We start from the raw sequence: 17,119 nt of genomic DNA, 5'->3' as shown, positions 1-17,119 counted from the left end.
TGCCAACTATCAATCCAGGCCTGAATGTTGGTTGGGTCTTGCTGCATGTGTTAAATTTCTAACGTGAAAGAAGTTAGATCGTCTGACATATATTTCACATTCTACATATTTCAAATGGGCGTAGGTGTGCAGTTTGTAAAATGTTTAAGGATTGAAGAGTTCCAAATCAAGAAGGAAAAGAAGTTGTCAAAGTGTGGAGCTGGATGAACACAGCAGGCCAAGCAGGATCTGAGGAGCACAAAAGCTGACATTTCGGGCCTAGACCCTTCATCAGATGACGGGTCTAGGCCCGAAACGTCAGCTTTTGTGCTCCTGAGATGCTGCTTGGCCTGCTGTGTTCATCCAGCTCCACACTTCGTTATCTTGGATTCTCCAGCATCTGCAGTTCCCATTATCACGGAATAGAAGTTGTGTTAGTGATAGCATTTGTAATCAGAGTGCTACATACATTACCAATTAGCTCTGATAGAATGGAAACAAGGAAAACAACACGACAAAAAAAGCTTGCATAAGCAGTAGATTTTGCAACGGCATGTGGCCATGGTATCAACCTGGAGCCACCCCATATGCCGATTGGTGTGCCGAAACATTGACTTTTGCTTCAAGAAACTGCTGTTCTGTACAGATCTCAACATTCTGCACAGTGACATGAAAAATGACAGGGAACACTGCATGGTATTGGGCGATAATACTGGTTAAAATAAAATAATCACCTAGATCTTCCAAAATAGAAATAGGTTGTTCAACCCAAATGGTTTATGCTAATGTTTATGCTTCACACAAATCTTCTACCCTCTTTGACTAGCTCAATTAGCATATTTCACCTCTTGTATTTATCTAGATTCATCTTAAAAACATCATTTCAATATTACCTTTTACAAGGCTTATCAACAATTCTATGTTAAAATTATTTATTAAATTCAGAGTATTATCTGAAAAGATCTAATCTACAAACACAAAATGATTGGAGGGAGAGTGTGATTACAGAAACTAGCAAACTGCAATGCTCGAACTGAAGGGATAATATCATTATTTGCTCATATTCTCCACGATTATACACTGTAAATATATTTATCATACGCTCTTGGTTTGAAATCTGACATTCAACTATGCTTTAATCTTCTAAATATTAATAACAATCTATTGGGCTTCCAGTGGGTGGAATGGTGCTATATATGGTTAATGCTTAATATAGACAAGTACATGCAAACCTTAATTAATTAAAATATTACTCCAGTGGCTTTAGTAACAACTACTATAACTATCAATGCAACAAAATGGCAAATACAAAGTGTAAAGAATCATTTTATATTCACATTGATAAATTAATGTAATTATGGTGCTTCAGTCCACCTAGGCAGAATTTTACAAGTAATGAGTGAGATATGAAATACAGACGAGCGAATGTGTCAAAAATGCATCTTTATTTTTCAAAAAAGTGCAACTTCTCTGTGTTAACTGAAATGCAGCTAATGACTTACAACACAGAAGTACTCATTATACCTGCAAAGAAGATCACAGTAGATGGAATCGGATTTTCCCTAAAATGAACCTTCCTGTAGAGAGCATGGCCTAAAAACATGGGAATGATCCACAGCATGAAATAATTTTCCTATTCAGAACTCACTGACAACAAAAAAATTCATGTATTCAGCTTATTAGTATCAAACTCTGGGTTAATTTGTAGAGAATGAAAATTTCAAAGTTTGGTTGTTATTATTTTCATGTTAGACTGTAAAGTGTGAAAGGTTTCAAGATATTACTAAAATCTTGAGTATTCTGATGCAATGTTATAAAGTGCTACAACGTTTACTTAATATGTTATTATGTAGTAACTAATATTACACAGTGCACTGGAAATTCATTTTAGAAAGTCTTACCACTGAAGTATTTTGCTTCAAAATTAAAGAGTAAAAAGGGAAACAAAAACGTATATTCAACAACTTAAAAATACTGCTAACTTAAAAACTAGCATTTGGAATTTAAAGAAATAGGAGTCTAATAAACAGTGTCATACCTGTCTTTGTGAAGGGTCCTAATAGTAATAATATCAAAAATATTGTTATTGTTCAAAATGTAATATTTATATCACAGCAGACAATTTTCTTTGAATTTTCCTAGCACAGTTTTAAAAGACGATTCAATGTATATTTCTTAGTTCGTGAGCAATGCTATTAATTTCCTTTGTAATTTGGTGGCACAAATAAATCCAATTATAAACTGACCTTATTTTAGCACCATGTTCATTTCTCTATCAGAAATGGAATCCTCAATGAGTCCTTTTTCCAACCACTCCAGCTGGGCAACCAAGCAACATATGGTAGGCCTTCTGATGACATTTTCTTTTTGCACTCTCATGACAACCATTATATGTATAAGCACTCAACTGATTGTCGAAAAGGGTCTAGGATATTCGCTGATAATGTACATTGTTCCACTGACATTGTATCATCATGCAAATGTTTCCCTCCTTGGGAGGTGAAGGGACAATTTCAAACTCTGAGAAAAACAGTGCCCACTGAGGAATATTCCTGCCATTCCAGATGGAGAAAGGAAAAGACGGCCAGGATAAAATCACTTATAAATAGATGTAATTCTGTCATTGAATTACAGTGGTAATTAAAGAGCTGGCCTGACAGGTCCTCCAAGCTGTCCCACTAGTCTACTCATAGAATCAGCATAGGAATCCATAAAGTAATCTGTACATTTTCAAAAAATTATAATAAATGTTTAACAGCCTTCCAGCTTTCTAGCAACAAATTACATTATGTAGCACCTTCAATGTCAGCTTCTAAGATTACTTACAGGAGCCTTTGGAAGGGTACAGGGTGTGCAGGCAGGGTCCAGCAAGGAGAAGATAAGAATTCAGGCATGAATTTCAAACGAAATAACAGGAAGAGGTTGACAGGGTTGACTGAAAGTTTGATTGGGTAGATGGAGGGTTTTCAAAATTCAGAAAGAGGAACGATGACTTTCAAAAGGGGTTTCCAGAGGATAGAGGCAAGGCAAGCAAAACCTTTCCTACCGATTGGTGGCCAAAGCGATAGTGATGTACCTGGGAGAAAGGGTGCTTTACAGAAATTACAGCAAACTGATAGTAACGGAGGCAGACTGAAGGCTGGAGGAAATTGCAAAGATATGGCAGGCCAAGATTACTGAGGGACGAGAGAGGGAAATTGAGTCTAAAGATGGCTAAATCAGGGTAAAAGTTTCAGTAGCAAAGGGTCTGAGCTAAAGAAGGAGGTTGGCAATACTGAAAGGGTTTAAATAAGGAATCCTTGGAACTGGACAGGGTGTGAAGATGGATGCTAAGCTTCAAGTCAAATGGGAGAAGTTATGGCTTTGTCTGATTTTGTATCAGTAAGTGATCAAGGAGTAGGATAGAGTCCAGCAAGACACTGATGTGTGGCAGAGGCTAAAAGTAATATTTTTGGTCTTCGTGCATTGAGTTAGATTAGGTTCTAACCCCGTCACAGTCTGATCTGCGATAGGCACTGTAACATCCACAGGGACAGTCAGTGGGTTGAGGGAACTGGTGAAAAAGTAAAACTGTCTGCCATGAAATAGTGCGGAAGAATGTTGCAGGTTGCAGGGAGACTTGGAGAAACTGCAGAATTGGGCTGAAAGGTGGCAAATGGAGTTTAATATGGATAAATGTGAGGTGATTCACTTTGGGAGGAATAATAGGAAGGCAGAATACCGGGTCAATGACAAGATTCTTGGTACTGTGGATGTGCAGATGTACATGTACATAGATCCCTGAAAGTTGCCACCCAGGTTGATAGTGCTGTTAAGAAGGCTTACTGTACGTTAGGTTTTATTAGTAGAGGGATTGAGTTCCGGAGCTGTGATGTCACGCTGCAACTGTACAAAACGCTAGTGCGGCCTCATTTGGAATATTGCGTGCAGTTCTGGTCGCCCCATTACAGGAAGGATGTGGAAGCATTGGAAAAGGTGCAGAGGAGATTTACCAGGATGTTGCTTGGTCTGGAGCACAGGCCCTATGAAGAAAGGCTGAGGGACTTGGGCCTGTTCTCATTGGAGAGAAGGAGGCTAAGAGGGGATTTAATAGAGACGCAGAAGATAATCAGAGGATTAGATAGGGTGGACAGTGAGAGTCTTTTTCTGAGGGCGATGACTTCAGCTTGTACAAGGGGGCATAGCTACAAATTGAGGGGTGATGGAGGCAGATTCTTTACTCAGAGAGTGGTAAGGGCGTAGAACGCCCTGCCTGCCAATGTAGTTAATTCAGCCACATTAGGGGCATTTAAACAGTCCTTGGATAAGCATATGGATGATGATGGGATAGTGTAGGGGGAGGTGCTTAGATTAGTTCACAGGTCAGCGCAACATAGAGGGCCGAAGGGCCTGTTCTGCGCTGTATTGTTCTATGTTCTATGAACATAGATATGGAATCTGATTAGCATTCACTAGAGAAAAAAAATGTGCAAGAAACTGTCCTGGACTCAAGGAGCTGAATAGGCATCAGCAGATTAGAAATTAATCTAGATATTCAATCAAAAGGCAAGGTCAGAATCTTGGAATCATTTTTCTAAACTCATCCTTTCAAGAGATTTTTAGAGAAAAGTACAATTCAAGAAAAATGTATTTAAAGCGAATCTATTTATTTAGTTTACCACTGAATTGCTCCTGCTATTTCGAGGTGGACACCTAATTGGTGTGAGTTACAGTTGACTTGCAGCCCTCCATTATCTTGCCTGAATATTTGGAAGGTCTGTGTACACAGAAGCATTATGGAAGAGGGATCTGGTTTCCACATGCATTCTGGCAACAGCAATAAATAAAGACAGTCTGTTGAATGCCACTTACTTCACTTTAGGTACAGATTAGCCAAGTCTTCGCCTCATATAGAAGTTGCTCTTTGGACTGTTTCAGACTGTCTAATCCAGAAGTACTGACAATCTCACTACAAGAGCACATCCAGGTTCAAAACTGACCCTTTTCTGTTCTATATGTCCCAATATTTCATGACACAATGGACTTGTTCGTTGGGACATCTTAAAAAGCTTTATTTTAATAAATAATAAACTGTACCATAGGTCTAATCTTTATAAGAAATATAACAAGATTCCACTGTGAATGTAAGCTAAGCAACTTCCTACAAATTTCTAAAATGTTATATTACATGGCTAACTAACGTGTTATGGCTAATGTACATAGCAAACAGAAACAAAGAAGTTAAGAAAGCTTACCCAGCTCATTCAACAACAATGCTGTAAAGAGAACAAATGTACAAAAGAAAAAGAAGACAAAATAAGGAACTTAAAGTTAGAACAATGGAAGGGTTACAAAAAGAAAAGAAAACCATTTTTTTTCTGACGATAGCACTGGGGTGATATGTGAAATGGCTACTTCAACTATGTGCAGGATAGTGTGTACATTCTACTAATTTATTACAGGGAACAAATGTGTACATATAAGCGATGGATAACTTTGCCATGACCCACCCTCTGTAATTTCTAAAAGGATTGTCAAAGCCCAGTCCCTATAAATGAGATTTGGAAAACTATAACACATTATCTATAAAGCTTCCCATTTAAAAGTGATCAATGTTTTTATTACACTTTTTAATAAAAAACAAATTGTTTGTTCAGAAACTTGCTTGTGATCATTTTAATTGTTTTTCATATATATTTGTACACCACAAAGAAAGAAAATATCCTCAAATAGAACTAGCTTATAATACTGTGTGTAAAAATAGAACACCTGACTTTCAGAAAAAAGACAGTTCAACATTCATCATGGGAAAATAAACACAGAAAAATACACCCAACATCTGATATGATAAAGGATTTAGATAGTAAAGTGAGAGGTGAAAGTCAGTGTGAGAGTAGGACACAAACAGAGAAGAAAACAATTCTCAAAATGTCTTTTGTTACTCTCACACCTTTCATTCCTCTTCTGATCCACACAGGCTCATCAAGTGCAATGAAGAAACTGCCTTGCTTTTCATATTCCCCACGGTCAACTATATTAATGGTAATGGTTTTCCTGTAAGAACATAAGACAAAGGCAAACAATGGATTGGAGTTGTCCATCACAGTCACACATGCTTAAGTAAACTAAGTGATGGTTAGTGAGATGTTATGAAGGGAGGGATCCTGCATCACATTCAGATAATGCAATATGTAATAGGGTATAAATTTATTAGTGCTGCTTAAAACTCAATGAGCTAATCTGTCATTTAGGAGGCTTTTACTTTTTTGAATTTCTATATTTTTTTTTAATCCATCATAGTACATAAGGTTTTGAACTTGAAATGATTTTTGAAGTCTTTCAACTAGCCATTTTTATTGAATGGACACACGGTGTTTCATGTCAAAGGTTACATATGCATTTTTGAAGCTGTCATCAAAAGGTCGAAAAGGCATTTGCAAATTGTATTCAATTTCCTCTTTATAAATTGGCTTTTTAAACTTTTACCCTATTACACATGTCTAAATGTGTGCATTATGTCCTGGGCATCTGATAGTGTCGAGCATCCCTGTGACATTCAGGCATGGCATTAAGGCCTTAGCTCTGAGCAGGTACCCCACCTTTCTTCTCACTCATCTCCACCAAGCGTGGCTCCCCAATCTCAATGAAGAAGTTCTTGTTTTTTTCATACTCCTCATCATCAATTACTCTGATTGCTATTGTCTTGCTGAAATAGAGAAGAAAAGAATTGGGAAAAAAAGCAAGAATTAAGAACAAAGAGAGAACAGGAGACAATTGACTGTTGTATCTTATTTTGAAAGCCTTTTTTGAGTTTCTCATGCTTTTAAGATTTTTTTTTAAATGGACATCTGGAGAATAGAACCGCTGCCGTTTTCTAAACTACAAAGTGAAGGGAGCAATAGTAAATTTTATCTCATGGACGGTGATAGAGACAATCCCAAAATCCTACATACAATTTGCATGTCAGTTGGGCTGATCCAAACTTGGATTTGGCACGTTGAACCTTTGATGCATTTGGACTGACATAAAATGAGAATTAAAAAGAAAAGACAGGGCAACATAAACAGAAATTAAGTTTGGTAATGGAGATTAGGACCCAGAACAAAGCAACTGGGTTAACAAATAACACTGGTGTTGGGAGAAACTGGGTTACAAAAGTCAGCTTGGTTTGAAAATAGCAACCAGGGCTACAGAAAAGAGGCCGTGGGCTCAGAAGAGTGTTGGACCAGGACAACAGCATCTGGTCAGGTGAAAGCTTCCAGCTGGGACACAAGGACCATTGAAGCCATGTTAACCAACTTTTTGTTATCTTAGGCAAAGTTAATCATTAAAAACGCCATGAAACACTTTGACTTTCAAAACTTGGGTTGTTATGTTCTCAATCAACTGCACTTTGTTAACTACTTTTTTTCTGAAATAAACAGAAGCCGAGTATCAAAAGTGCATCCAGCACTTCACATTCTTGTTACATGTGTACATAAATGTTTGATTGAAATGGAATTTTAATTGGATAATTGACAAACAATTAATCTGTTTAATAACAAAACAAGCAGTTCTTAAATAAATAAAAATATATGTTATACAGAACATACATTTCCTTATAAGCTAGATAGGTTAACAGCGATCACGGGCACTAATACAAAGAGGGAGTCTCAGCTATAGTTCCAGCCTTCAAATCTGATGACCCTGGCATTTGTTTCCAAACCACATGTCCAATAATAAATTTAATGCCTGTTTGCATTGACAGATTAAATAGTTCCCTACTGCACTGTACTTAAGCTTTCATTAAATATTGAATATCACAATAATCACAATTGCTATAAACAAACATTTATGTTAACTCAGAAAAAGTGAAAGTACAAATTTATCTAAATTAAAATATTTTAAGAATACTAAATACCTAAATTTAATATAAATACCTGTTTAATTTGCAGAAGAGGCTGATTTACATATTCAATAATCAAACAAAGACTAATAATTTATAATATGTAGAAATCAAAATGTAAAAATGTCTATATTTGACTCATTTTGAAAACATGTTTTACTATAATTAACAGCAATCTTCTACTATAATGAAACACTCATATTTCAAAGGTTTCAGTCATGTGATGCCATATACTTTAAGTCTTACACTTCCACTTAGATCACAATGCATTTACCACCCGAGAGCAATTCCCAAAATAAAAGCTGAAATGGTCTAGAAGATATTGGTTGCAGATGCAGAGCATGTTATGAATAGCAGTGAATATCTTCAGCAAGTAAGTAAAAACATTACTCATGACAGTTGCCAAGAATAAAAAAAAATCAATGCCCTATATCTCCCAATTAAGATTGGAAACCATATTTGCAACCCTGAGGTGAAGGATGTCAGACATCCCACTGCCCATCTTGGCTCTTTCTGTCCCTTTGTGGGTTGTTTTTACCTGATGTTAGAGAAAATGAAAGGGATTAAATGAGATGAAATTGGATGGCCAAACTGTTAGTGTTGATGGGGTGGAGGGAAGGTGGTTAGGTGTCTTCAGTGAGTGAACAGGCAGCACAAAAGGCTAATTATAAATGACATGGGTCTTGGAACACAACATAAAATTTCAAAATTTGCTGGTGATACAAAACAGCGTGGTACTGACTCATAGATAGTCTGGTGGAATGGGTTTTTAAGCGATAAGCAGAATTCAAACAGAGAAATTGTGAAACGATTGAATTTTGGTCAAAGGGACAGGGAGTCGCATTACAGACTGAATGGCACAGTTCTTCTGTATAAGAGGAACCTGAGGCCCAGGTGCGTAGATCTTTGAAAAAGGCAGGATAAATTGAGGGCAGTTAGTAAAGTATATGGGATTTTCTCCTTCACAATTAGAGGTATTAAGTACAAAAGCACAGAAGTCGTGCTGATGCTTTATAAAGCTCTGACTGGTCTCCAACTGGAGTTTCACATCCAGTTCTGATCATCGTGGTTGAGGAATAATGTGAAGATCCTTGAGAGGGAGCAAAGGAGTTTTACTGGAATGGTCGAAGGATTGTAGGGCATGTGGAAGTTTGATTACAAAGTTAGCTTGGAGAGGCCGGGATTATTGCAATTGCAACCGAAGTGAAAAATTTGATTAAGGTCTTCAAGAATATGGCAAATTTAGATGAAGTATACAAGGAAAAACTTTTCCCATTAGTCTGATGGTATATGAACAAGGTGACACAGTTTTAAGGACAAAAGATGCAGGGGAAATATGAAAAAGACCTATTTTATACGCCAAGTGGTAAGGATCTGGAACACACTGCAGGGATAGTTTCTGAAGAAGGGTCTCAGCCTGAAACGTCATCCTTCCTGCTCCTCTGCTGCTTGGCCCTGCTGTGTTCATCCAGCTCTACACATTGTTACCTCATGATCTGGAACACACTGCCCACAGGAGTGCTGGAAGCAGAAACTATGATGTCAACAGAAATTTGAATGAGTGCTTGCAGGAAATAAGGCACTGAAGTGCCCGATCAGCCCTGATCAGATTGAATGGCGTATTCCTACGCCTTTCTCCCCAGCTTTTAGGACTGTGGAGATCAAACAGCAGGGTAGGACTGATTGGATGGCTCTGAGGAAAACCAACATGAATTTGATGAGTCATATGTCTACCTTTTGAGCGTGAGGAAACGCTGCAAAGTTTTCCTCGCTAACATCTGGGGTCTGCTGCCAAAGTCAGGGAACAATCCTACAGATTAGGGAAGCAATAATCATACTCAGATTTGTGTCTTCAACATTCCTTGTGTGTGTGCTACTTATAGAACGCACTGTAACAAGACACCAACACTTCTTTAACAGTAACTTTTAAATCTATGACTTCCACAGCTTAGAATAACAATGGCAGGAAGTATGTGTCACCTCCAAGTCACACACACGCTTGTGACCTAGATGTATACCTTCAGTATCAGTGAATCAAAATTCTTTCACTCCTTACCAAGTAACTACACCTGATTGACTTAAGAGTTAAAGAATGAGATCCTACCACAAGGATAACCAAGGATGGGCAATACTGATGTTGCAGCACTGAACATGGCCTAAGAATGAGTTATAAATATACAATTACATACCTAATATATTAAACTCATAACTCACTTCAAACTAATGATATACTAAATAATGTAAAATAATGTGCAATATATCAACACTGTGCATAATACAGAGAAGGGAAAACCACAGTAAATTAAAACCATTTTTAACATAATGTCATTATGAAGGCTTTGTATTTAATATTTCTGAAAACTTCAATTTTAAAGCATTGTGGAAAATACATTAACTTCAAGTTCAGTGGTGATACCGATTGATTTCTGTTTAAAGGTCACATAAGACATACTGGAGTTTTTCTTAACCAATGCATTTCTTGGGAACCACTGAATTACCATTAATTGTTGGACTTGTTTGCTGGCAGTCAGCTGCCTGGGATTTATGACTGCATTATTTGAATAGAGTTGTGGAGGAAGCTGGAGATTTCGGTTTTCATCACGGGGAAGCCTGCTGCGTAATAAACTACTAGGGGTCATCTCTCCTGTTTCTGCAGCATCATGGATGTGTATTCAACGCAAAACTCATTGGCCTCTTGAAGGCAAACTGGAAAACTTCTCGGTGCTGAATTTTCTGGGGAAGCTGCATCTGTCAAGAACCCAGAAGCAACTGCCATGATTTCTGACCTGTCTATGCGTGTAAGAGTGGCAGACTGACGGCCACCTGAACATTTCATGCCTCACCCTTTTGTTTACTCTTCAAGAACTAACCATTATTGGTCAAAAAATGTGTCTTTTCCTCTGAGGTAAATCTCTGCAGAGCAGAATCCTTTCTTCCCTTTTACGTCATGAATATGCATGTTTTAGATGGGTAAATATTTTTCATTTCATGTTACAAACTGTGCATGAATCACTTCTGCATCCTTGTGAAACATATTCTATTTTATAATAAATCAATAATATTGTGTTATTTAAAGAAATCTTGTTGATAAAGCAATGGAGAAGTCCTAGCCCAGAGTGCCACTCTACATGGCCTTTTTTATTTTAAGTCTAACATAGAGAAATCAAGTGACGAGTCATATTGGAAACAGGGTAAAACAATTAAACTGATCTTGAGACTAGTAAAGTGGCAGGATTAAAGAAAGACAATGTACTCTTCCCATCTGGGTCATTATAATAAACAATAATGTTCAAAAGAGGTGAAAATTAAACATTTTGGTGGCTTTCTGGTTGCATGAGAAACTCCACATCATGGAACTACAGAAAATGTTGGCATTGAACTCCAGCAATCATTCAGAAAATCTGACAATAAAATAAATGTTTTTGGAAGATGAAGGAAAAATCTTCATTTGAAATTTGTACACTTGCTAATTTATAAATGATATGATTTTGATTCAAATATGATGGATTATACCAAGGGCACTATTTCCAGGAACAACAGGAGTAGAAGTATTAGGGGCTCAACAGTGTTGAGGGTCTATTCCTGTAACCCTGGGCTTCCCATGGCTAATCCACCGAGCCTGCACATCCCTGCATACTCTGGGCAATTTAGCATGACTAATCCATCTAACCTACACATTTTTGGACAGTGGGAGGAAACCAGAGCACCCAGAGGAAATCTCTGCAGGCAGGGGAAAATGTGCAAACTCCATAATGGCAGTGTGGAATCAGCAACCATTCTGTAGCCTGCCCAATTTTCCTTTGCAAAGTGAGGGAGCATGCAGCAAGACAAAGAATCAAGCTGGCTGCAGTGTTTTGTCCATGTCTGCCAAACGGTTACATAGAGGACAGACACATGCAGCCATATGTCAATCCAAACAATGTTGGTATCTTCAGGGTCATAAGCTGACAAAGAGCTAACACCAAGATCGCTGTGGTGAACACTGGCAACAATCCACCATTTCCTTTTCCCAGTGAAGAAAGGCTTTAAATGAAGCACACTTGTGAAAAACAGAAAAATACACAACAGCACTTCCACTTAGAAGAAACATACAGGTGTTATATCGGTACCATATCCTGGCTGAGTGAAAGTGGGGGTGACGATATTGTAATATGAGTTGACGTTCTTTTGGAAAAAATGCAGCTTAAAATGGCTGGCAGAAATGTTGCTGTTTTTATGGATATGATATTTGACTGAGTGATAGGGAGGAGCTTTTTTATTTTCCTTTCTTGCAGATGTTGTTACTCTGGTGCCTCTCTGCCCATAACATTTCTTTGCAGGGTCACGTTATAGTAGGTAACAAGAATTTTGAAAACTTTGGTTTCATAAGCTCCTTCAGTTATGCCTTTATTCCTTCAGAACCAGTACACAGGGAGGGGGTTAGCCATTGCGACTGCCATAAGTTCAGTTAAGGTACAGCTTAACTAAAATTCCTTTGGCTGAGGCCCAAAGATGACGTGTAAATCCCTAGATTTTTGAAGTGTTGGGAAGTCTTTAAAAAAAGCAGGTTAGATGCAATTCCAGGATTCTTGTCCTAGTCCAATTTTCAGCCATTTTTGCTGGTGCAATCTAATGGTGCCAATCACCAGCCTTATGTTGGCACTCCTGAGTAGTTAGCCTGTTGGGAAGCGTGTGCATTTTCACCAACCCCTGCAATTCTGATGGAGTTTAGCCCATTCTGTCAGGAGACACAGTTCATGTGGCTTCGCGGAGAAGCCCTGAGCAATGGAGAAGTCCTAGCCCAGAGTGCTACTCTACATGGTCTTTGAAATGCACTGTCCTTTTGCCTTCTCAATCAGCCACAATCATTCATAGTATCAATGACAAAAAGCTATTACTGGCTTCACATACTTTCACAATGTTTTACAAGATAATAAAGATGTCAATCAAGCAAAGCTTGCACATCCTTTTGCAGCTGTGTCAACACTGCCTGCTCAGCTCATTACAAACCCTGCTCATCATCTACAAGATGCAAGTCAGGAGTATGATGGAAGACTCCTCACTTGCCTGGATGGGTACAGCTCCAACTATATTCAAGAACACTTCTAGGACAAAGCAGCTCACTTGATTGGCACCACATGCAGAAACATCCACTCCCTCCACCTCAGTGGTGGCAATGCGTAACATCTGCAAATTGTACCAGGGAAGTTCAAAGATCCTTAGCCAATGCCTTGCAAACCCACGACCACTTCTACCTGGAAGGACAAAGGCAACAGAGACATGGGAACACGGCCACGTGCAAGTTTCTCTCCAAGCCACTCACCATCCTGACTTGAAAACATATTGCTGTCCCTTTACTGTCACTGTCAAAATCCTGGATCATTCCACAACATGGACTGTGACAGTTCAAGGTGGCAGTTCGCCACCACCTTCTCAAGTACAACTAAGAATGGGCAATAAATGTTACCCAGCCAGCAATGTCCACATCCCATGAGTGAAATTTAAAAAAAAATCTACATTTGGGAGGTCAGCTAAGCAGAAATCAGTTGGCAACATATTCACTTTTAGGAGTGGTCTAGTGATTGTGTCTTAGCATGGGGGCAGGAGGACTAGGTTCAAGTCCTACCCGCTTGGAGGTTTGTCGCAATAAACTACTCACCTTTGGAAACGTGAATGAAAAGTCAGTTCACACAGATATTAATCACCAGCTGTTGTTTAAGTGATGTGATGACATAATGAAACAAGATCCCTCACCTTTTTTGAAGCCTACATTGAGCAGGTACATTCCCCTGACTTATATCATTCTCTGTAGAATGAAGATATAGCAGGACTCAGCACCAAATTATTCAACTGGCCTATACCCTGTATACTTCACAATTCCTCACAATGTCTGAGGTTGCCCGTGAAAAGGGAGGAAAAAGATCTTTAAAAACTCACATCCAGTGAAGTTAGATCTGCCAAGAGACTTGAAATGAACTTATAGTTTGTCAAATAAAAAGAGATGGAAATAAAAAACTGCATGATATGACAAATTTGATCAATCATAATGTGACAAGAAATAACAAGTAATCACAGATTTATCATTATAATGCCCCAATTAAATACACCTATCCTGACAACTACTAATAACGTACTCTTCAAATTTCTGCATACTTAATTGTTGAAAAGTCCTAATACACCTAATACAGTTTATCAATTTTAGATTTTATAACAACTTAATACTGTTTAATGATTTTTGACTCATATTTATCAGTTAAGAAATGTTAAGGTTGTGATGTTATTTAAAAAATCGCATTTTCACAAATCCATTTCATTTGCTATGTCACCATCAAAGACTTGACAAATCAGCACACATAAAAATTCAGGGAAGACGGTGGTATATGTCAGTAGAACAGTAATCTAAAAGCCCAAGCTAATGCTTTGGAGATGCCAATTTGAATCCCACTACAGCAGCTAATGGAATTCTGGAATAGAAATTTTGTATCCTCTGATTGATGATAACTGTCAACAGCTGTTGTAAAAATCTATCTAACTCACTAATGTTCTTTTGGGAAAGAAGGTTACTGGTCTTACCCAGTCTCTCGATTTGTGACTGAATATGTTTGACTTCTAACTGCTCTGAAATGTTCATGTCGAGGACGATGGGCAACAAATGCTGGACTTGGCAATGACATCCATAAACCATAAAAGAATAAAAACTTAACCTATTTTACAATGAATAGACTTAAAAATTGACCTTGTTGTTAGATAGTGGCAATAGAATGATTATATTCATTGTAATGTGTATAACATACCAAATGATCTTTTTAGCAAATAGTCGAGACTTAGGATTTTATATTTGAATGCTAACTTTAAAGCAAGGAATAAACAAAAAGCATGCCGCAGCACTGCTTAATCAGAACAATATTTGTCAAGAATATATATTTTACTGGTTCATGGTATGTGGATATTTCTGGCTATGCCATCTCTTACTAACCTGGAGAAGGTGGTGGTGCATTCCATTCTTGAACCGTTGCAGTCAAGGGGTGCAGCGAAAGCCACAGTGGTGACAATTTTGGGCCAGCAACACTGACGGGACAGTGACATATTTCCAAGTCAAGGTGGTTTGCAGCGTGGAATGGAACTTGCAGAGGGGTAGCATTCCCATGTAAACATATCACTCTCTCTGCAGTGGTAGATATTCTGATTACATAGACTTTCAAGTTTGGAGTATTTATGCATTAATAGTTTGGATTTTACTCTGTGGTTCTGCATGAAATCAGCACTGATGATGATGGAGAATGCTGCAAAATATGATTCGCGAAGCTTACCACCATCTCTGAGCCAGAACATCCCTCCTCACATGACTAAGGGGGCCACAACTGGCTGCTCCTGCTGTCATAACAAAGTGTGAAGCTGGATGAACACAGCAGGCCAAGCAGCATCTTAGGAGCACAAAAGCTGATGTTTCGGGCCTAGACCCTTCATCAGAGACGGGGATGGGGAGAGGGTTCTGAAATAAATAGGGAGAGAGGAGGAGGACCAAAAATGGATAGAGGAGAAGATAGGTGGAGAGGAGAGTGTAGGTGGGGAGGTACGGAGGAGATAGGTCAGTCCAGGGAGGACGGAGAAATCAAGGAGGTAGGATGAGGTTAGTAGGTGGGAAATAGAGGTGCGGCTTGAGGTGGGAGGAGGGGATAGGTGTGAGGAAGAACAGTTTAGGGAGGCAGGGACGAGCTGGGCTGGTTTTGGTATTCAGTGGGGGAAGGGGAGATTTTGAAGCTTGTGAAGTCCACATTGATACCATTGGACTGCAGGGTTCCCAAGCGGAATATGAGTTGCTGTTCCTACAACCTTCGGGTGGCAGCGTTGTGGCACTGCAGGAGGCCCAACCATCCTGGGCCTCCTGCAGTGCCACAATGATGCCACCCGAAGATTGCAGGAACAGCAACTCATATTCCGCTTAGGAACCCTGCAGCCCAATACTATCAATGTGGACTTCACAAGCTTCAAAATCTCCCCTTCCCCCACTGCATCCCAAAACCAGCCCAGCTCATCCCACTGCATCCCAAAGCCAGCCCAACTCATCCCCGCCTCCCTAACCTGTTCTTCCTCTCACGTATCCCCTCGTCCCACCTCAAGCCGCACCTCCATTTCCCACCTACTAACCTCATCCCGCCTCCTTAACCTGTCCGTCCTCCCCGGACTGACGTATCCCCTACCTCCCCACCTATACTCTCCTCTCCACCTATCTTCTCCTCTATCCATCTTTGGTCAACCTCCCCATCTCTCCCTATTTATTTCAGAACCTTCTCCCCATCCCCCTCTCTGATGAAGGGTCTAGGCCCGAAATGTCAGCTTTTGTGCTCCTGAGATGCTGCTTGGCCTGCTGTGTTCACCCAGCTTCACACTTTGTTATCTCGGATTCTCCAGCATCTGCAGTTCCCATTATCTCTGCTCCTCCTGTCACCCTGCCAGGCTAGTCATGACCACTCCTTGTGTGAGGGTGGGTAGCGAGGTAGTAATGCCCAAAGCCTCTCAGCCTAGTGATATAGTGACTCTTTGAACAATTGGCTTGTTGCTAAAGCCTTATTGTCAACGCACAATGGCTATCGCATCAAAAACATTAGAGATTTCAAGCTAGGTTCCTGTGCACATTACCTAGGCCACTTGTGACTGTTTACTGTGACCCTGACTAAAACCGTAGGAAACTGCGCTGATGTTCCTTTTTCTTCCACATTGGAAAAGCTACCTTTAGTCCACAGAAGGAAGTTCTAGTGAGCTAGACAGTATAATCAAGGAACATTCTTCTCCATATATTTAGTCCTGACACTCCAGGCCATATTTCCTTATTGTGGGGAGCTGTCTTTATGTTCTGATTAGTGATGGACAGCTTATTGATGGTTTGGTGCTTCTGGGGAATGGTGTTTACATGACCACAAGAGAGCAGAGAGTGGGGAATATGATTTTTTTGAGGCAATAGAAAGAATGAAAGTCGAGCAGAAATCGAACTGCCCCATTGTTTGAGTGATGCCTTCAAAAGGACTGCCCCATCTCTTATATTATCAAGGAGTATACATGTACCACATATCCATCACTGAGGTTCAAAAATTGCTGTGGGTTCCTATTGTTTCAATAGAATCCTGATTTGCATAGTATTACATGCTCCTGTCTATTTCCTTGTCTGCAGGCCTTAATAACATTCTGCTGAACAAACATGGAATTGTGAGGGTTTTATGGATTTTAAGTAAGTGCCATGCATTTCATGCCCAAAGTTTGGAGATGACAACTGGGGGCACTAATTCCACACTGTAAAGT

At 39.3% G+C, this 17,119-nt stretch overlaps 1 protein-coding gene across 7 annotated transcripts in view; it reads right to left on the bottom strand.

Annotated features, from left to right (window-relative positions):
* The window catches only part of LOC125452780 (sodium/calcium exchanger 1-like), a 285,237-nt gene that overhangs the window by 69,219 nt on the left and 198,899 nt on the right, over window positions 1–17,119 (bottom strand). For 3 of the 7 annotated variants that reach the window (XM_048531611.1, XM_048531607.2, XM_048531610.2), the window contains exons 3-7: window positions 6,558–6,664; window positions 5,214–5,234; window positions 2,018–2,035; window positions 1,881–1,895; window positions 1,504–1,572 (exon numbers count right to left, since the gene is read on the bottom strand). In XM_048531611.1, the coding sequence (XP_048387568.1) occupies window positions 1,504–1,572; window positions 1,881–1,895; window positions 2,018–2,035; window positions 5,214–5,234; window positions 6,558–6,664 (230 nt within the window). Of the gene's footprint in view, window positions 1–1,503; window positions 1,573–1,880; window positions 1,896–2,017; window positions 2,036–5,213; window positions 5,235–5,908; window positions 6,013–6,557; window positions 6,665–17,119 lie in introns of all 7 variants that reach the window. The other 4 variants (XM_048531609.2, XM_059645208.1, XM_048531613.2 and 1 more) reach the window with 4 other exon arrangements.

This window comes from Stegostoma tigrinum, chromosome 4, assembly GCF_030684315.1.
Source record: "Stegostoma tigrinum isolate sSteTig4 chromosome 4, sSteTig4.hap1, whole genome shotgun sequence".
NCBI lineage: Eukaryota > Metazoa > Chordata > Chondrichthyes > Orectolobiformes > Stegostomatidae > Stegostoma > Stegostoma tigrinum.
Note: the sequence above shows the minus strand (reverse complement) of the source record. Positions and strands in the feature narration are given on the sequence as shown.